Raw genomic sequence first — 23286 nt, 5'->3', positions numbered from 1 at the left:
AATGCCATATTCTTAAATAAAGACACCCAAATAACACATAGTTACATCACACATCGCTACACTAGATATCTATTAATGCCATATTGTTAAATAAGGACACCCAAATAACACATAGTTACATCACACATCGCTACACTAGATATCTATTAATGCCATATTGTTAAATAAGGACACCCAAATAACACATAGTTACATCACACATCGCTACACTAGATATCTATTAATGCCATATTGTTAAATAAGGACACCCAAATAACACATAGTTACATCACACATCGCTACACTAGATATCTATTAATGCCATATTGTTAAATAAAGACACCCAAATAACACATAGTTACATCACACATCGCTACACTAGATATCTATTAATGCCATATTGTTAAATAAGGACACCCAAATAACACATAGTTACATCACACATCGCTACACTAGATATCTATTAATGCCATATTGTTAAATAAAGACACCCAAATAACACATAGTTACATCACACATCGCTACACTAGATATCTATTAATGCCATATTCTTAAATAAGGACACCCAAATAACACATAGTTACATCACACATCGCTACACTAGATATCTATTAATGCCATATTCTTAAATAAAGACACCCAAATAACACATAGTTACATCACACATCGCTACACTAGATATCTATTAATGCCATATTGTTAAATAAAGACACCCAAATAACACATAGTTACATCACACATCGCTACACTAGATATCTATTAATGCCATATTGTTAAATAAGGACACCCAAATAACACATAGTTACATCACACATCGCTACACTAGATATCTATTAATGCCATATTGTTAAATAAGGACACCCAAATAACACATAGTTACATCACACATCGCTACACTAGATATCTATTAATGCCATATTCTTAAATAAAGACACCCAAATAACACATAGTTACATCACACATCGCTACACTAGATATCTATTAATGCCATATTCTTAAATAAAGACACCCAAATAACACATAGTTACATCACACATCGCTACACTAGATATCTATTAATGCCATATTGTTAAATAAAGACACCCAAATAACACATAGTTACATCACACATCGCTACACTAGATATCTATTAATGCCATATTGTTAAATAAAGACACCCAAATAACACATAGTTACATCACACATCGCTACACTAGATATCTATTAATGCCATATTGTTAAATAAGGACACCCAAATAACACATAGTTACATCACACATCGCTACACTAGATATCTATTAATGCCATATTGTTAAATAAGGACACCCAAATAACACATAGTTACATCACACATCGCTACACTAGATATCTATTAATGCCATATTGTTAAATAAAGACACCCAAATAACACATAGTTACATCACACATCGCTACACTAGATATCTATTAATGCCATATTCTTAAATAAAGACACCCAAATAACACATAGTTACATCACACATCGCTACACTAGATATCTATTAATGCCATATTGTTAAATAAAGACACCCAAATAACACATAGTTACATCACACATCGCTACACTAGATATCTATTAATGCCATATTGTTAAATAAAGACACCCAAATAACAACATTGCCAGCTAAATTGTAGACTGGTTTGCTGTGCTCGTTTTCAACATCAGACTTTCTGCACTTTTTTCTTGTACATGTTTATCCATTTCTGTAAATGAATCCTAAAATTTGGCGATTTTTGTCCAAACTTCTGAAGGAAAGCCCAGACTATACCATATTTATCTGGGTAAGAGCCTATGCCCGGGCAAACGCCCCCCCCCCCCCCCCCCGATTTTGATTTTGATACAATAAAGAAATTGGGGTCATGTCTGAGCATACACCCAGGGGGTCTTTTTCTACACTTGTAATAAAAAAATAACAAAAACCCATATTGTATTAACAGTTGACTTCCTTGAAGTGTGTTGTGATCCTGATGAAAATTGTGTAAAACGAGGGTGAACGCGAAATAGCTGCGACAGCAAAATAGGCAATTTCGCCTTTTTACATTTAGTTTTTAAGATTTTTTACCAGAATCATAACAGCAAGTCTACAAAAATGTATGTACATTAAAGCAAAAATGGCAGTTCTCATTTTGAAATATGTCGTAGCCCTGAAAAGGGTCGGTTGTTTGGTTTGTGCTTCCTTAGAAACAATTCAAGCAAATTGTACAGTTTATGGATAGCCGCAAAGCAAGTGTCACACTCGTTCGGCTTTAGCGACATTGACAATGAAACCAATGTTGCAATACTGTAGCAACCCGTACCTTTGAAAGTGGTTAAAATCATGTTATTTTGGCTTTATAAAATATTTGGTTGCAGCTTGCGAATCCATAACTGTGTGCGATGACATTGACGAACTTCAAGATGAAGTGGTAGGGATTTTGTTTGACGGTGACAGTGAAGCCGACTTTGACGAAGATGGCAATGAACGTACAAATACAGATCTGAGAACAACTATGAACTTTCGTAATTTTTACTGTGTAAATTTGTAAATTATTATTGATCTTCAATGACAGTTGATCCGTAATTTGTCAAAACCGGAAATAATTTTTACACAGTTTAACTCCTTACATTTTAGTTCATTATGAGTTTACGCGTATTGGGTATGTTTGTCAGCAGGGAAATTCTAATTCAAATGATTCCTCACTGTCTATTTTTATCATTTTTGTTTTTTTTGGTCACATTATAAGCAATAAATTATTTTTGTTTTACTTCTAATGTTGCATACTGTTCATTTATTTCTGTTGCATGTTTTCATTTGCCGTTCTATGTCCGGCCATACGCCCACCCCTACTTTTTGGAAATTTTTCATGTTCAGGACCCTGGGCTCTTACCCGGATAAATCGGTAAATAGGACAATTTTGTGAATTTGTGATTAAAAGAGGGAACTGATGGTAAAAAGGTTATAAGATTAGAACTGGAAACACTATCCTGGCACGCAAGACTGCATCAATATAATTTCTTCGTAAACCATTTGTCATACAGCAACTGGATGGATGAATTATATTGAAAAAGAATTTCATCTTCTATTGATATTGAACTTTTCCCACAGTAACAGTTCGATGTGTCCGGTTGACTTAACTTGATCAAATACCATAATGATCTTAAGACATGCCTAGCATGTGTCAGGGTTATAACATGTAATATTGCTGTTTTGGTGACCAACACAATTCGGTGGTAACAAAAACGTACTTTGCCTATGTGCTATGATTGCGAGTTTATTTTGAGACAGAACCAACGATTTTGCAAATTATTTTTGTAATGTATGATCCAATAAAAAATAAACTTCTTAATGTTGAGCTACAATTTGATCTCAGATGTGGTGGGCTACAATTTTATCCCGGGAGTGGTGGGCTAAAATGCGCAAGGTGATACAGCAGTGATAGAATGAGATCTGTGTAACACATTAGATAATACCCATACTGCATCAATATGCAAATATGTTGATATACAACAATACTATACTGTTTATGATGGAAGACTATTCTATGAATGGTGACACTTTCAGTGTAAGCCCAACTACAAATCAGAAATAAAATACTCACCAATCTGTTTTCGTATTTCCTCAGGAACACCTTGTATAAAATCATTAGCCTTCTCAATCATATTCCTGACTATGTGTCCTCCACCGCCAGTGGCTTTATCTTTGTTTTGTCCACATGGACCAATAAAACAACCCCCAGTATGGTACATCAGTATACAGAAGTCTATCATGACCCACACTAGTGAGGTCATAATAATAATCCGACATTGTCTTCTTCCCGGGAACCTCATTTTTAATAATAATCTTTTTTTAAATATATATATATATATATATATATCAAAGTAGGAGTAAAAAATAATGTGACTTATAAAATCTGCTGTTGAAGTGTTGCTTTTGTTCTGGATACTGCGTTGTGGTTAAACTTCTGTGTTTTCTCTGGCAGTAATGAGATCTGTAAAGTGATTAGAAATGCATTGTGTTATCATTTATTCATCATCTCACTGTATGTGGGTAATTCAACAAAAGCCACATCACTGCAGCACCTGAAGGAAGATTTAATGAACACAAATGTCATATTCCGGAAAAAAACAAACTGTTAAAATAATAAATTCATGTTCTACATGGTTATGGAATTAAATGCAATTGCCATATTTTAAATAATGGACCAGTGTACACCATTAGTATTTACTCACAGCAGCAGCCCCTACTATACTTTTATTGGTAAGCAACATCAACCTAGCAATTAAACTTATTATTAAAGCAAGTTTTGTATTTACTATGTTAGTATTAGAGTTAGTATTGCACCTTCAATAGAAGTAAAATATAGATTTATATACAGTATAGATTGAGCTGCAGACACAATAGATATGTGTATTAAAAACACATTTATAATAGTTGAAAAACTGTTAGCTTATAGATCTAGCTGCACAGAGAACAGATATTAAATAATATAGTTGAGTTAGTTGAGGACAGTGAGCTTATAGATTTAGCTGTAGGACAGCGGACAGTGACAAACTCTTAGAATTATTTTCTTTAAGATTATTAAGAAATGTGAAAAAGGAAATTTCCTTTTTCCTAATTTTAACAATAATTTGGCAAAAAATAAAAATAATGATGTGTTGGCTGATTAGAAACTAAACAATTTTGTTGATGGTCAAAAAATAGTTGCAGAGAACAACTATAAGTCTCAGTTTAGCAGAGAATGGAGACAAATACATGTCAGGGCTTTGTTATAAATGGCAGCAGGCAGCAAAAGCCCCATCTAATTTCCATGACAACATGCACTGACCATTTAATTTACTCGAATACATTGTACTAAACCAGTAAATGTAGTAAATCCGCATCATCTTTCTTTATTTTGGTACCTACTCATATTCCATGTCATGATACAAAAATAATGTACATCTTTATATGTTTTATCCATTGAGCATTTAAGTCAACTTTTGAAACCATTTACAAAATAAACCCACATATTTTTGCAACAATTTTTGATCTAGACCTGTAAGCAGCATCAAATTATGCTCATTTGGCCCAAAAATAAAGAAAATCTATAAAAAAATTGTGGCGGAAAAAAATTCTGAGATTCAAAAAGTTTCCAAATGCTGTCTTATATTACCCTGAGAATGAAGTGGCTAGAAGCAATTACAAGTGTAGTCATTTAGGGTATAAGGACAATTTTTGTGAATATAATGGCCACCAGATGGCTATATTGGATTGGATCAGATCAAGCTAATGGTATAGCTGTATGGTTACTTACATTACCACATTGATTTTGTCCACAAAGGCTTCAAGCCTGAATTATTATAAAAACACATATAACAGAAAAAAAAATAACATTTTTATTTTAATTGAAAAATAAATAATCAGATGAGTGTCTATTGTACCTAATAAACCATACCATCTTCATTAAAAATACACTCAAACAGTATTTCAAGGAATTCTCTCTTGTGTATATTTATGATGGTGTAATTATCTTTAGACACTGATAAAATTGAATAAAATCAGCCTGAAAAACTTTCTAGTCTAAACAAGAAATGGAAATAATTCCTATCTATATTAAAATCTTACAGCCACTTCCATACGGAATAGATTAATTTTGTGTACATGTATATAATATTTTGCAGACAGTATACCACATTTGTGACAAATATTCTTCTAAATAGACCCATCAAATAAATATAATACACTCAGACATTGACCAACCTTATATAGAGGTATTTCCTGGAGACAAACAAAGCTTATTAACATCGACACGCCCTCTGTGTACTATTTTTTCCACATATTGCATATAGCAAACAAGCCCCCATAAAATGCAGTGGAATCTATTTTGAATTACTGTAAAAAACTGATTCACTGTTCAGAATATCGTAAAAAAATATGCCCAGGAACGTGATCCATAGACGAACTGTGGAATCTGTTACTAGCATTTAGTCTGTATCTACAAATATTACAGTATATGGTCAATGAAATGTCAGAGTTGGTTCAACATAAATCAAAAATATCCCTGGTAATATTTCTTGTGCAATTGCTTGCTATATACATTGTACTGTATCTTCTGATATGGTTGCCATTGGTTTGAAAAAGCCACTTGACGCACTCTCCAGTATTCACTGTGAAAGTCGATAAAGAGGATAGGCGTGGCTTAAATAAATCGATTGGCTCCCAGTAGATGTTTGTGACAATAATTACTGTTTGGCACATGTTTTCATTTGAAAATTTCTTGACAGGGAACACATTCTTTCACCTTTTGCAGGGGGTCTTTTTTATGACATTCAGAATAGTTTTTAGCAGTATCATAAGAACATGACCTCAGTTCGAATATCACATTATACATAAGCATCTCTGCTGGGAAGTGGGAATATATACTGAGAAAGCTATTTGTAGTATTCTTCTCCACTTTAAGAAGCATTATAAAACTCATTACCTGACTACTATAGAATAAGCTACAATTCAATTCACTGATTATGTAGACACATGAATCTTATAAATCAGATTTATTTCAAGACTAATGGGGAAGTATCTTATATTTGGCAAAACAAAAACAACTAACAAACAAAACGTCTAAAAGTTTACACTCATCTTGATTGTCTTTCCAATGATGTACACAAAACTTCAAAGAATATATACAAGATATTGATGCAAACGATCACACAGACAACTTTTGGTCAGAGGACTTTCTTGTTTGTGAGAATGGCAGCGCTGTCAACAGTGATTAATAATGTACAGGTGTGAGCGAGTCCAATGAACAAGAAATTGTTGTGTCGCTTTAAATTAATTTTTATTCTCATTGATTTATTAGACTTACAAAGTGAAAAAAAAAAAGCAAAAATATTTTCCAATTGAGATATATGAATATATGGCTATTTACACACATGTCTAGACAGCTAGTAGAGAATACATTAGTTTAATCAATCTGCAAAAAGGACTGAGTACACTGTCAATACACTCAATAACACTGCTTTCAAGATGATGAATGCTGTCATTGCACTTTATACTGTACCTGTATTAGAGAGAGCAACTGACGTTTTGCCATGTACTGGATACCATCATTCTCCGTCAGTTTAATATTGGTTTAACATTTCATTCAATATTCTAAAATAACAAATTTCAAATGGACTCGTGCACATTCTTCATGCAAATCTTTTTTTTCAAATTTGCATTTTTCAATGGAACATGGGCTATATTACAAAATTTATATTCAATTTGTCATCAACATTCGTCGAGTTGCATAACCATTGTTTTATAATGTGAAATGTGATGAGCACCATTGTTTTATAATGTGAAATGTGATGAGCACCATTGTTTTATATTGTGAAAGGTGATGAGCACCATTGTTTTATATTGTGAAAGGTGATGAGCACCATTGTTTTATAATGTGAAAAGTGATGTGCACCATTGTTTTACATAATGTGAAAGGTGATGAGCACCATTGTTTTATAATGTGAAAGGCGATGAGCACCATTGTTTTATAATGTGAAAAGTGATGAGCACCATTGTTTTATAATGTGAAAAGTGATGAGCACCATTGTTTTATAATGTGAAAGGTGATGAGCACCATTGTTTTATAATGTGAAAGGTGATGAGCACCATTGTTTTATAATGTGAAAGGTGATGAGCACCATTGTTTTATAATGTGAAAGGTGATGAGCACCATTGTTTTATAATGTGAAAGATGATGAGCACCATTGTTTTATAATGTGAAAGGTGATGAGCACCATTGTTTTATAATGTGAAAGGTGATGAGCACCATTGTTTTATAATGTGAAAGGTGATGAGCACCATTGTTTTATAATGTGAAAGGTGATGAGCACCATTGTTTTATAATGTGAAAGGTGATGAGCACCATTGTTTTATAATGTGAAAGGTGATGAGCACCATTGTTTTATAATGTGTAAGGTGATGAGCACCATTGTTTTATAATGTGAAAGGTGATGAGCACCATTGTTTTATAATGTGAAAGGTGATGAGCACCATTGTTTTATAATGTGAAAGGTGATGAGCACCATTGTTTTATAATGTGAAAGGTGATGAGCACCATTGTTTTATAATGTGAAAGGTGATGAGCACCATTGTTTTATAATGTGAAAGGTGATGAGCACCATTGTTTTATGTGAAAGGTGAAGAGCACCATTGTTTTATAATGTGAAAGGTGATGAGCACCATTGTTTATAATGTGAAATGTGATGAGCACCATTGTTTTATATTGTGAAAAGTGATGAGCACCATTGTTTTATAATGTGAAAGGTGATGAGCACCATTGTTTTATAATGTGAAAAGTGATGAGCACCATTGTTTTACATAATGTGAAAGGTGATGAGCACCATTGTTTTATAATGTGAAAGGCGATGAGCACCATTGTTTTATAATGTGAAAAGTGATGAGCACCATTGTTTTATAATGTGAAAGGTGATGAGCACCATTGTTTTATAATGTGAAAGGTGATGAGCACCATTGTTTTATAATGTGAAAGGTGATGAGCACCATTGTTTTATAATGGGAAAGGTGATGAGCACCATTGTTTTATGTGAAAGGTGATGAGCACCATTGTTTTATAATGTGAAAGGTGATGAGCACCATTGTTTATAATGTGAAATGTGATGAGCACCATTGTTTTATATTGTGAAAAGTGATGAGCACCATTGTTTTATAATGTGAAAGGTGATGAGCACCATTGTTTTATAATGTGAAAAGTGATGAGCACCATTGTTTTACATAATGTGAAAGGTGATGAGCACCATTGTTTTATAATGTGAAAGGCGATGAGCACCATTGTTTTATAATGTGAAAAGTGATGAGCACCATTGTTTTATAATGTGAAAGGTGATGAGCACCATTGTTTTATAATGTGAAAGGTGATGAGCACCATTGTTTTATAATGTGAAAGGTGATGAGCACCATTGTTTTATAATGTGAAAGGTGATGAGCACCATTGTTTTATAATGTGAAAGGTGATGAGCACCATTGTTTTATAATGTGCAAGGTGATAAGCACCATTGTTTTATAATGTGTAAGGTGATGAGCACCATTGTTTTATAATGTGTAAGGTGATGAGCACCATTGTTTTATAATGTGAAAGGTGATGAGCACCATTGTTTTATAATGTGAAAGGTGATGAGCACCATTGTTTTATAATGTGAAAGGTGATGAGCACCATTGTTTTATAATGTGAAAGGTGATGAGCACCATTGTTTTATAATGTGAAAGGTGATGAGCACCATTGTTTTATAATGTGAAAGGTGATGAGCACCATTGTTTTATAATGTGAAAGGTGATGAGCACCATTGTTTTATAATGTGAAATGTGATGAGCACCATTGTTTTATAATGTGAAATGTGATGAGCACCACTGTTTTATAATGTGAAATCCATAAATGCTTGATTTTGATGATTTTTTAGCACAAAAATGGCCACCATTCGGCCATGTTGAATCAGATCGGGAAACAAATTGATGTGCATATGTATAATATATACATGTATTATGTATGTGTAAAGTTTGATTGTGATTTGTCCAGGCATGTCTAAGATACAGGTATGCAGGTAAGATACACATGCATGAATGCACAGGTCAAAACATAAATCCCCATTTTCGGGGGGACTAATTAAGGAAACCAATATCGATAAGGGTTGGTCTGCTCATAACTTTCAATGGAGTAGTAACAATACTACTTAGTGCGGTGATATTACTACATTTCAATCATTATTAATGGGTATTAAGGTAGCGAGAAGGTTTTGTGACGTTTTTAAATAAAACATTCTCTGTCTGTTGTCTCGTTCAGAACAGTAATTTAGGTTATATATATCAAAAGACTAAGTATAGAGGTGCAAGTTCGCACAAACTGGACAGACATTGTTTACATAATTATCACGTGACATCAAAAATGGCGAACCTTGTAAAAATGACTAAGTACGCGATTGCGAGAGCACACTGCGGAATTTCCTGGTGAAATTTAAGTTATGCATTGTCCGTAATCAAGTCCATTGAAATGCGTCTCCGATAATCAAAAGACCTATTATTCCGATTTCTATGCAGGTTTGTTTTTTTGTCCCCAAATTATTTCATACTTGGCACCTTTAACAGACTATTATTCTGTGACAAAGCATTTTCTTTAAAAACCCAGACATATTTCGCACCATCATTATCTTTTGAACGATAACTGCGAGTTTGAATGTCCAAGTCCGAACGCACTTGATTTGGCGGCGGTCCCAATGAGTCGTTCTCGATCAAAACTTCAACTCGAGAAAAACGCGAAAAACAGTTTTGGTTAATAAAACACTGTAGATTTGCTGCATTATTATAAATATACACTAAAAATGGCCAAACATATTAACCACTGATATCATAGAACTCATAAAGAGTGTCAGATAATGAATAATTTCAAGCTCGAGCGCGAAAAATGAAGAAAACTGCTGGCATTTGAGTCCGTACTCCAGGAACGTTCGGGTTTTCCATTGTTATGCAAACGAACAACGAGGGATAATCCTCTGACAAACATTACTGTCCCATTGTACACGCTGACAGTTTACAAACAAGCTAATCCTTCAAGTGTCTCAGATAAGACATCTAATAAAACGGTTTTCATGGTGAAACAAAATGGCCGATGTTTGAAAAAAAATTGCTGTGTCAGAGTGCGACACTGAGTGGCAGATTTTTCTTTGCCTCGTCTGTCAACGCTTTCTTTCTTTTCTTCGCCATTGCGTTAGAGATAAAATGTATTAGTAAAATAGAATATTGACTTGGAAAATAAAACGATTTAAAAGAAAGTTGTGCAAAGTTACAGTACTCCTTTCGCACAACCTCCCGCCCGCTTCCGCTTTCCAATCACCCTTTTCTCTCGCTTTTGCGACCGCTTGTTGAATTCGACCGGACAATTTCCGCTTTATTTTCGAACGCGCAAACCCCGAAATATCACCGCCCACTTGCTCGCTCGCGCGCATTTAAGATTCGGACTAACAGAATAATTTCCGAGGTTCACATTGTCTTATAATTGTCTTTCTGGTTTTTATAGATGTTGAACAGTTGACAAAAGTTCAAATACTTTTTGTTTTAACTATATATAATTATATGCACGCAACCTGACCCTTTGACCTCGATTTGGCTTGGACTGAATATTTTATTTTAAACAATATTCTGACGTGAAATACAAAATGTATTTCAACACAAGTACGACAGGGTTGTCTGGGGTTTCTTTCCTGATTGTTGAGTCTTCGCAATGTGTTTTGTATAATTATTGTTGTTTTCCCCCGATGCTGAAGGACCTTAAAGCTAAATGGCAGTTACATGCATGGGCTGAGTGAAAGAAAATATTTCTAAGCCTAAAATAAAACCTAATATTACACCTCTTTGTGTATTTGTTAATTTTACATACGTTTGTCATGACAGTATGTTTGTAAATATCTAGAAAAATCTCGTCTTTCGTTGATAATTTCGATTGTTTGTTGCTTTCACGATACAAGTGTAATACAGCTATTAGATTTGAAGTGTCGTTCAGAATGTAATAATAGTTAATACTAGTTGTATGTTCACACTTTACTATCAAAACCACCATTTCGACCACCCATGTGCCAGTTTTCAGTGTTTGGGCGAGCGGTAAATGTTTTCAATGAGCGAGCGAGCGAAAAAAAAAACGCGATTAAAATGCGGTCGGTTTCCGGTCGGATAAGACCGCGTGGTCGGAAATTAAGCGATAAGCGGTCGATGTAAAAGCGGAAGGTTGGGCGAAATGAGTACCTTATCACCATGTTTCTCCGACGAAGTCTCGACTGACAATAATGCTGACAATGGACGTTAGATAAACACGCATTGTTTGCAACTAGAAGCTTATCACCCGTTATATCAGAATCGTCAACAACAGAGTATACAGATAAGATGTTATCATTTAATTCCTTCCAAAGATAAACACTATGCAAATATCCACGAAACGGGAGTTGTAGTCTTTTCTGCTAGTGTTTTAAAACACAAATTTGAGCAACGTTATTTCGCAATTTCGATCTTTTGTAAACCTGGGGTGGTGTATCAAGGTCTAAAGTAACCGTTTTATCAATTTTTGAAAAATCAAGAAAAAAGTGAAAGTTTCCCTTCTCGCTACCTTAAAGCAGTTCACAGCACCACTGTGTAAAAAAAGATAGTTTAAGTATAATCAAAGTTAGTTTATAAGACATGTACCAATCTGAGTGGTTCTAGAGATTAGTATCACACGATTTTACTCTCTGTGGTTCAATATCAGCCCTAACTATAACGCTGTGTTGATCAGGCAATGGACAATGACCCTACATGCTTCGCTATGCAATTACAGTAGTTTTGTATTTGATCAGCACAAATAGTAATAACAGCGACCCTGAATTGAAACTTAGGCAGAGGGTTTACCGAACCCGCCTATTCACATAGTTCATACCCACTATAGACTCACCATAGTCAAAATGACTATTTTGAACTGCAGGCATTAATCAGCGATTCTGCCAATGATGAAGAGATAGAATCTAGCTCAGGGGATGCACCATGACCCCAAAATTCTTTTCCATTACGTCACAAACCACGTGACCGAGGCCATATGGCTGCGCCATTACGGCTGACTATTCACTCTGGTTCCTTTCTCTCCGCATCAAGGACTTAGACCAATGCTACGAAAAAAGTGGGGTAGTTGGGAGAGGGGAGTCTATGGTGGGTATGAACTATGTGAATAGGCGGGTGCGGAGAACCCTCTGCCTAAATTCACTATGTTCAATTACCCACCATGTGCTGTCCCCAGAGCAAAAAGCCAAAAATGCTGAATTAATCTCTCTTCCGCTACACCAATCAGTGTATGCTCGCCACCTAGAAATGTAGGCGGCGATGTTCGCCCTGGCCAGGACGTTGACAGCCCACTCAGATAAACCTAGCGTATGTGTGGGTCTACTGAGAGCCTCTATGCATGTAAGTAATACCCGCTGGGCTCGTTGGTAGTGTGCCGTCTGGTTGGGACAGCAGGTCCGGTAAGTCCGGAAGCACTACTGGTGTTTCGACTAGCTTAAGTGGAAACTAGGCCTTGGTTGACCAATTGGATGCGACCAATGACAATATGCAGGTGTGCACCTGTTGAAGTTTTCTCCGGTACCTGGTGAACTAGCAGGAAGGTAGGAAAGGCATACACAACTAAGTGGGTCCACGGGTCTGCAAAGCGACCCTGGCACAGGCTCCTGGAGTCGGCAGGAGTGTCATGTAAGTCGGGAGCTTGGAGTTCCAAGGTGCGACAAACAGGTCTATCTTTGGACCGTCCCACAGCCGAAACAGCCTGGAGACTACCCACTGGGGTATCAGCCACTCAGTGTTCTAGAGACCGAGCTGCCCTGAAAGGGCGTCTGCCAAACTGTTTCTCACTCCTGGAAGGTGGTGTGCGGTTAGCTCCACATTGTATTCCAGGCACCAAATGAGAATTTGCTCCGCTAGGACTGACAACGAAGGGGAACGCACCCCCCTCCTTGTTGAGGGAGACCATCACTGTGTTGCCTGTGTGGAGCAGGACTCTGTGGTCTCAAAGTACGGATAGAAAGTGTGGTAGTGCTAAGTGCACTGCTTTCAGTTCGAGTCGGTTGATATGGCGGTCCCGGAAAAAATGCGGGGGCCATATATCTTGGGCTAGTTCGTCCAATAGATGCGCTCCCCAACCTTGGAGGGAGGCATCTGTTACCAGAGTCATAGCTGCGGCGAGTGTGTCCAAGAGGACCCCCTGTCCGAGGTTGGCCAGTGTCAACCACCAGGGCAGGGCTTCTTTCACTTGGTCCGAGATCAATACTCGCCTATCTAGTTCCCGTAGGAGAGCTCGGTGTTGTAGCAACAAGCCTTGTACTGGGCAGATGCATAATGCGGCCTGGGGAACTACCCTTCGAACCGAGGCCATCATTCAGATGATCCGCATTAGTTCTCGGAGGAACACTGAGGGAACGCTGACTAGGCGTTCGGCTAGGCTGCTTAGCACCAAGCAACACGCTTGAAATAGCAATACCAAGCCTACCTCTGTGTCAAAGTCCATGCCCAGGAACACCGACTGTTGCGTTGGGTAGAGATGGGACTTTGTCTGATTTACTAAAGAGCCCAACTGGTGAAGTAAATCCTGTGTTAGCCTTACTTGCTTGGCTAATAACCCCTTGTTAGAGTTATGTAATAACCAGTCGTCTAGGTATGGATTGATGTGTACCAACGTTTGGTGAAGCAGCAGCACCACCTGTTCATCCATTTCCCGAAGAGGGGGGGGGGCACCCGAGATTCAAATACTTGGCCCAGAAATGGCAACTCGGCGGGTGCATCGGTATGTGCAGGTAGGCCCGCTTAAGTCTAGTGGGGCTAGCCGAGGTCCAGAACTGGACGCCCGCCACCTGTAGATGTGGTACTACAAACACATTTGAGTAGAAGCCTGGACTTAATGCCGGCTGATCTACCTTGTGTATGGCGCCCTTTTCTACTTCCTGTCTGATTGCTTCTGCCTTGCGGGAGACACTGGCAAAGGAGATGGAGATTTCAGCGGTATCCTGTAACCAAATGTCACCACCTGGAAAGTCCAGAGATCGGTCACCCGCTGTCTCCAAACCAGACTACACCGGCGCAATCTGTGTGCGACAGGAATATGTGGCCATGGGTTCGGGAGTTGCGAGGTGTTTGTGCTCTCTTCTCCCATGAGGTGAGTTTCCCCAAGGTCTGTGGTAATCACTAAGTTGTGACCTGGCCACTCGTCGAACACTAACCTGTCCCCATTGGTCGCAGAGGTAAGCGTCAAACACGCTTCCCCCGCTGCCGGGGTAGACGACCGATCGAGGAGGGTGAGGAGCCACCACCTGTCCCTTTCCTCCCTGGGGGCGGGCAGCTAGTCTTCCCTCCCATGGAAGGGTATGAGCGCTTGCCTCCTGGCCGACACTGGCTAGCGGACGACACCCTAGGGGTGTTTTCTGTGCTTGGGGTGCCCTCCACTTACCCTTGGCAGGGCCAACTGGCAAGCGGATTCGATCTGAACCCTCTGGTTCATTGCACTCTGAAGCTCCGAGACTGTACCCGCCATTCACCGAACAAAGGGATTGGAGATGTCCAGTCTGCGTCACTGAGGTGGGGACGTACCCCCAGTTTGCCAGTGAAAACACACGCGTCTAAGGTTGCGTCTCATTGCAAAGTAGCAGCACATGCCAAGAGAGCCAAGTGACATGAGGGGATGTCGCACATAGATGTCCGGTGGCCAACCAGTAAATGTGTCGCCTGGTCTAGGAGGCTGGTGCGTTTGCCAACTGGAAATTCGTGGTACCGGGGTCTGGGTTAGAAGCCTTGGGATTCGGTTGGGGGTGTTTTGGTCTCATCCCACACTTTGGGGTCTGATCCCGAAACCACACCGACCGGGTAGCGTTTGGTCCAGCGGAAACAGTTGCATAAGATTTTACTCCAACCGGGGGGCCATAAGCATTACCTCCTCCGCGGCTGACCAACGTCCGCCCATCAACACCATTTGGGCACCCTGCGCCACACTCCGCATTCGGACAGGCAGGGAGAGACATGTCGACTGGGTTGCTTCAGTGAAAAAACACACGTTTTCAAGGCAAAACCCCCGAACTCCCCACGCATCTACGCAAAAAGCATTTCGAATGCGGGTTCTATGCTGGTACATTCTGAAAATAACCACTGCACAGTCGACTCAAAAACGAGAAGACCAAAAAACGGCTGCGAGCCCTGGTGCTGTCATTACATCTATTTATTTCTAAATACGTAGATCAAGCATAAAATGAAGACGACATGCATGAGGGGAGCGAATTACAGTAGGAAAAGGTGACGTAACAAAATCAACAAGTGATTAAGCTACGATGCCCGGGTTTTATTTCTTTGTTGTGAAATATGCTACACACAAAGTTGAAAACGACACGAGGGTAAAAATGACAAGGAAAACTTATCCTACCAGTTACAATGTCGGATGCTATGCCAGTGGCAACAACCCAAGCTAGAAACCCGGTCAGGAAAAAGCAAGTGATCCAGGCAGAGCTCGCTAGACTTTATCTCCACTCGATGCGGAGAAAATGTAGAGTGATTAGCCAGCCGTAATGGCCCCACCATATGGCCTCGGTCACGTGGTTCGTGACGTAAGGGAAAAGAATCTTGGGGTCATGGGGCTTCCCCTGACCTCGATTCTATCTCTCTGTCATTGGCTCAGTTGCTGATTAATGCCTACAGTTCAAAATAGTCATTTTGACTGACCGGAGTCTATGTTGGGTAATTGAACATAGTGAATATGGTAGTTTATAGTAGTTGCCATAGCAATTAACATTTGTTATCGTAACATTTGATTCAATAGTTTTCATGAAGTCATCAAAAATAGAATTTAATACCAAAAACGACAAAAATATTTGCATATAAAGGGGATTAAATATATTATCACAAAATTAGGCAGAGGGTTTTCAACCTACCTATTCACCTACATTGTAGTTCATACCCATCATAGACTCCAGTCAGTCAAAATGACTATTTTGAACTGTAAGCATTAAATCTGTGTTTCAGCCAATGACTGAGAAAGAAATCTAGATCAGGTGTAGCCCCATGACCTCAAGATTTTCTTCCACGTCACATAACACCACATAACACATGACCAAGATCAAGAGGAAAGTGCCATCTTGCCTTATGTTCACTCCCCTGTTTTCTCCATATACGAGGACTTATAGCCAATCGCTATGAAAAGTGGGGTGGTTGGGACTGACCTGAAGTCTATGGTGGGTATGAACTAGGTAAATAGATGGGTTGAAAACCCTCTGCCTAAATTCACTACATTCATTTACCCACCATAGATTCCGGTCAGTCAAAATGACTATTTTGAACTGTAGGCAAAGTCAGACACTGAGTGGTGGTGGGTTTCTGAGCAAAGTAAAAGAGTACTCAAAATAAAGGGTGTCCCTTCCCGGGACAAATTACCTTGCTTACCTTGCCAGTGTTGTCCCCCTAGTAAGAGCATTCTGCTGGTAGAGTGACAGGATCAGCATTGTCCGAGGACGCTAAACCCAACCCCAATTTTTTGGGCAACTAGCATTCCAAAAAGAAGAGGCGGAAAGAGTCCTGGGACTGTCCAAAAAACACTGACGAGAGAAACTTCTCCACACAAATCTGTAGCTGAGACAGCTCTATTGCCTATTCACAAGCATCCCTGTGGTCCTCCCTGCGACGACAGGACCCACCCTAAAAAGACCTACCTCAATGGATTGCGTGTCTCTTAGGTAATAATTGATAAAGACATTTTGCGTTCTCCAGAAGCCTGCCTTAAGCATGTGTTCGAGGAGGGCACCTGTATTTGGTGTGTATGTAGACCCTGTGCCGAGGACGCCAATCAGTATTAAACCTCAAACACGGTCAAAGTGATCTACCAAGAAACATCTTTGCCAGCCAAGGAATGTTTGTTTTGGGTTGCCCTCTAAACTGACCCTTGGCAGACTGAACCATGACAGTGTGTATTTAATACGCGCCCTTAACGATGAGGAGGGAAGATGCGACAATAATAAACAGCCAATCTTGTACAAAATACAGTAGTTTGTTTATTTTAAAATGGCGACCCAAGTAGAACAGATCACACAGTTTTTTCAAGATAAAAAGCCTCACTGATCACCAAAACCATGCAATTGAGGCATTACTAGATGAAAAAGATGAGTTTGTTGCAACAGGACATGGAGTAGCAAATCACGAAAATTGTGCAACAGTTCAACTCCTGAATCAGTCGAGTAGAGTTTCTGAGATTTTTTTTCAAAGTTAACATTACTTTGTTAAAACATGGTCAACATAAATATTGTCAATTTGCTGACGAAGTATGCCACAAACAGCCTGCAACGATGGCATAAAAAATTGTGGAAAACTAGGTGAAAAATGCAGCATCGTTTTTTGGGGTTTGGCAAACAACCTAAACCACAGTTACTAGAAGAACGGTTAGGAAACTGTATTGTTAGATATGCTAATTATACATTAACTTCACTTTGATGCGTGTCAGACCACGTCATCGCTTATATTGCTATCGCTGTTCGTTTTCCATGTATGTCCACTTAATTGAAGAAATAGAGCTCATTAAACCAAAAGATTGATGTAGAAGCATCACTGACTTCTGTGCGAATGTTATGTGATACTCCAGGTTTAGTGTTCTTGAAAAAAATGTTTGTTTTGCCGACATCCAAATTGACCATGGCATTTTGCACCCAAAAAATTCTGGGAATGTTTTAAAATGTTAGTATTCCTTACTATGTTATTGTTTGGGTATTCTAATGTTGTGTTACAAATAACATAACTAGTTTTAATCTTTACACAATAATGCTTTTTTTGTTGAGGTTAGCGTTGTTAGCCATTTTGACTGCCTTTGTTGTAACAGTTTGGAAAAATTGCTGAAAAAACAGATTAAATAATATTTTAGTAGAACACATTGTTAAATTAATATTTATAATTCACATTGTTATCATTTCTGTGGGTTAAATACTAGGTTAATGTAGAAAATTTTCATCGTTTCAGTAGAGTGATCGTAAGTCTGCATCTGCTGATGTCCAACATGGTGAGGAAGATCTATACCCCAAAAATGCATCTCTGAACATTTTATAAGTTTATTTTGTACATTGAATTATAATCTGCGAGTGTTTTATGAGAATACTATGATGGCGTAAACAATGTTAATTTCATTTGCAGACATTTCACTCCCAGATAGCAATGTCAACCATCTTGTTTTGTTTTTCCTGACCGATGCCAGTGGCGATGTAAGTGACACAGGGAGTTGTATGGTTTCATATTGCAGTTTTAAACTGAATATATACATTTTTTATTTCAGAGTTCATATTCTTACTGAATCCTGACAATGCTGTATAAATCGGGAAAATGCGAGAAAACTCATCACTCATTTATCATACATGTAGGTCCTCCTCCCACATGTTAGTCGGATCATATCACAGTGCCACCTGCTAACTGACCTGTTGATATTTTAAGCTACTTTCATGCCACAGCGGCTGATACAAAGTGAAATCAGTCTTATGCATGACCTCCAAAAGGTCGCACATCCTGGTACTTTGCATGACCTCTAAAAGGTCACACATCCTGATACTTTTTTGGGAAGACAAGAAAGAGAAAGAGAATTTTTGATGTCATGAAAGTCCAAAACTGTTATAAATTAGAAATATATATATAGAATATTAGAAATTATTATTGTTTATACACAGGGCAACATTACCCCCAGAAAGTACCAGGATGTTTGACCTCTTGATGTCATTCTGATAACCTACAAATATATGATTTTGGTCCTAGACTTATTTCAGTCAAGAAACATATTTACTTGTTTTTTTCTATTAAAGGCCGACATTTACATCCCATGGGATGGGCGGAGCTAAGTATTCTAATTTGACTGATTATTCAATGACATCAACTGTCAATCGTTCATTAAATGCAGATAGTCGGCGTCTGTGCTGATCTTTTGTTTATGTGTATAGTTACTGATCTGAGCTGTGTAAAGTAAAATAAACAAGTCATTGAAAATGACACAGTCCCCGTTAAATTTTTGAAAGTTCTCTTTGTGCTCGTCATATTAAAGCGGAGGGGTTGTCGCGAGCATGTCCTTGAAACTTGATTTTTAAGTGGCGTATACAACAGATTGTTTATTTACATCAAAACATGTATTCCGTGTAGTAGTAATATGGCCAAAAATAAAAACGGCCGTTATTCGGCCATCTTTGATCTGATTATGAAACACACTGATATGTATAATGTATGTGCCAAATACGAATGAAAATGGTACATAAATTGTGGAAATATAGTAGTAAGGCCAAAAAGTCAGATGGCTGTCAATCGGCCATCCTTGACCAGATTTTGAAACAAATTGTCATGGACATGCATCCTAACATGTATAAAGTACATGTATGTGCCAAATTTGAATGAAAACTGACAGAGCACGTCCAAGATACCGCATAAAAAACAAGCAGCCTGTCGGCTGAGATAGCTCCGCTGTTAGCAACAGAAGATATCATTAGAAAATGAACAAATCTGAGAGAGGTCCACATGTAGTACCTATATGTATAATATATCAAAGCAATTGGACTTGCGGTTTTCAACAAGAAGTCGAAAATATCACTTTTTACCAAAAATTACAAAAATATTCATCAAAATTAGAGAATTAAAGATATCATCATGAAATGAACAAATCTGAGAGAGGTCCACATGTAGTACCTATATGTATGTAATATCAAAGCAATTGGACTTGTGGTTTTCAACAAGAAGTCGAAAATATCACTTTTTACCAAAAATTACAAAAATATTCACCAAAATTAGAGAATTAAAGATATCATTACAAAATGAACAAATCTGAGAGAGGTCCACATGTAGTACCTATATATGTAATATCAAAGCAATTGGACTTGCGGTTTTCAACAAGAAGTCGAAAATATCACTTTTTACCAAAAATGACAAAAATATTCACCAAAATTAGAGAATTAAAGATATTACAAAATGAACAAATTTGAGAGAGGTCCACATGTAGTACCTATATATGTAATATCAAAGCAAGTGGACTTGCAGTTTTTAACAATAAGTCGAAAATATCACTTTTTACCAAAAATGACAAAAATATTCACCAAAATTAGAGAATTAAAGATATTACAAAATGAACAAATCTGAGAGAGGTCCACATGTAGTACCTATATATGTAATATCAAAGCAATTGGACTTGCAGTTTTTAACAAGAAGTTGAAAATATCAATTTTTACTATTTGTTGCAACGTGAAAACCAGACAGAATAAAAAGTTTCTGTCTGAAAACACAGACGGTGGTTGAAATCAACTTATCAGTGATAAACGGCATTATTAAGCCGATCCCAACAATTACAGACGTAGTTATGATATGTGCATTGGATGTACCTTTTATTCAACAACCTTCACCCACTGCGCTCATCAGGAAAATGAAATGAAATGCGCATGTAATAAAAAATATTCAACGAATCATTGAAGCTTTCCACATGACTCACTGGTATTGAGGGCGTGGACGTAGTATTCAACGTTTTTCTAAATAACATAATTCTGAATAAATGAGCGAAAGAAATTCGCTGCCGCCGTGCTGGTTGGTAATGTTTTATTTCCAGCATGTACCGAGGATGATTATTGTTATATTGATTCTCAATCTAATTTGGCACGAAGCACTACAACATGATGTTGACGTACAATTTCATATGGGAAATGAGTACAGACAGAGTACATTTTGTTGTGTAATTGCTCGGCCACGTTTTGCCATGACTGTGTTTCAGGTCCAATTGATACAAATGTATATACATGTATCAGATAAAAATGCACATTTACGCATTCTTGTGTTTGACTAGACTGGCATAGTTTAGAATTCTTTTTAGTTTTGTCAAAGGAAAACGATAACCTGTAGTCATGAAAGAAATCTTGAGCAGTTTCACAATTCTCATTTGTTCTGCTCCGATGTCTGTGAACGACCTCAGTCCAAGTTCAAAGTTGCATGGAAATCTCGTTGCTCCTTTGTAGCAAGTTCCACTATGAATGTAAAGAATGCTGATGTTCTTTTGTGTTGCGCAGCCTCGCCAAAATATAAAAAAAACTTGTCAATATGTGACCTGAAACTAACCATTCCCCATACGATAAAAAAAATATTACGACCCGGGGATAGATCCAAGCTGCTGTTGCCTGTGAGGTCATGTGCCTAGTACTTTATGTGGGACATATGCACATGTATTTTGGACATGCTTTGTCAGTTTTCATTCAAACTTGGTACATAGATTATACATGTCCATGATGCTTTATTTCGCAATTGGATCAAAGATGTCGACTGGCAGGCATCTTGTGTTTTTAGCTCCGCAGTCGACTTTGTCGAGCGGAGCTTATCATATGACATATGAGTGATTGTCCGTCGTCGTCCGTCGTCCGTGTCAATGTTTTACTTTTTCGACTTCTTCTTGAAAACTACAAGCCTGAATGCTTTGATACTTGGTGTATATGTACCTTGGGTAGACCTCTCTCAGATTTGTTCATTTCATGATGAATATTTTTGTCATTTTTGTCTGTATTTTCTTTCCTGTAATTCATTCCATTCTGTAACAAAAATAATGCACTAGTAGTGTTTATTTCACTTCATATGCAAAGTAGGCATTTTGAAAATGAGGTGGGTGGAACTTACAGTGCTGGCAAATTCGAAACTCAATGGTTTTGAAACCCATTTTCCCGGCAAAAGTAAATGGTCTAGCTGTCAAATTCACTACTATTTTATTCATGCCTTCCATGAACATTCATGGCGCCACTCACATTTGAAAAATATAAAATATAATGTAATTTTTGCAATAATCACTGTTTCTTGTGTTTTTGTGGAGGTTTTAGTCACTATTGTTGCAGTGCGTGAGGGCGACATCATTTGAATAATAGATTCCGCCCACGCCCGATTATATATCATGTCGGTCTTTAAGGCGACTGCAGGCTAATTATCCTTTTACTCATCTCCAAAAGCTGCCTACTTTCCTTTAATAATGCATATGAAATAATTGAATTGTCTAATAGATCTCAGAATGACCTGCTGTGGTATAAATCAAGTAGCTACAAGTGCAAGAACTGTAAATTCCACATACAATGGTAAATACCAAATAAAACAACTTGTAGCCAAACTCTATTGAATGTTGTGAGAATAATTCATTATACACTAACAAAAACATGGTACAATGTACCTTGGTAATGTGATAAAGATAAAGCAAAAGCCAATTCATGTAAATTTGGAAAATGTTGATATACTATGACACACTGCAAATATTTTTATATATTTTTTTATAATTTATTTGTAACTTCTGGACCAAATTGACACAATTTACTATTGGCTATGTATCTTAATAACATTTGATTATTTTGTGAAAGATTAAATATTAAGCAGACGAACTACAAACCTGACAACAGGAAGAGACAGGTTGAGAAATGACACAATTATAATTCCTGTAATTAGTGGTTTTGAACACACACATACAAACATTTTTTGCAAAATTAAACACGATGACACATTATGAAGGTTATTTGACAAGTATATTTATTTTGAATTTTTTCATATCATTATGGCAGACTACGGTACGATGGTAATATTGACATCAATACTGTCTTTATTTATAATAACTGAATCAATACCCACAAGGATACACGTTTACAACATAACTGAAGTTTTGAGCTAAATTTATTGTAAACAACCTAATTTTTTTTAGAAATCATCATATTTATGTTAGGTGAAGATGATTATGAAATATCCAAAACCATGTACAGCAACAAAATAGTCCTGGCTGAAATATATCATTCTCAAGTCCACCCAA

At 37.5% G+C, this 23286-nt stretch overlaps 1 protein-coding gene across 1 annotated transcript in view; it reads right to left on the bottom strand.

The window, feature by feature from the left end:
- LOC144357544 (polypeptide N-acetylgalactosaminyltransferase 1-like) overlaps positions 1-23286 on the bottom strand; it is a 90150-nt gene that overhangs the window by 57210 nt on the left and 9654 nt on the right. The window contains exon 2 of the mRNA XM_085500961.1: positions 3556-3945. Within this exon, the coding sequence (XP_085357087.1) occupies positions 3556-3784 (229 nt within the window). The 5' untranslated portion in view covers positions 3785-3945. The remainder of the gene's footprint in view (positions 1-3555; positions 3946-23286) is intronic.

This window comes from Saccoglossus kowalevskii, chromosome 7, assembly GCF_978046115.1.
Source record: "Saccoglossus kowalevskii chromosome 7, keSacKowa6.1, whole genome shotgun sequence".
Classification (NCBI taxonomy): Eukaryota; Metazoa; Hemichordata; class Enteropneusta; family Harrimaniidae; genus Saccoglossus; species Saccoglossus kowalevskii.
The sequence above is the reverse complement of the archived record's forward strand: the minus strand, read 5'-3'. Positions and strand labels throughout refer to the sequence as shown.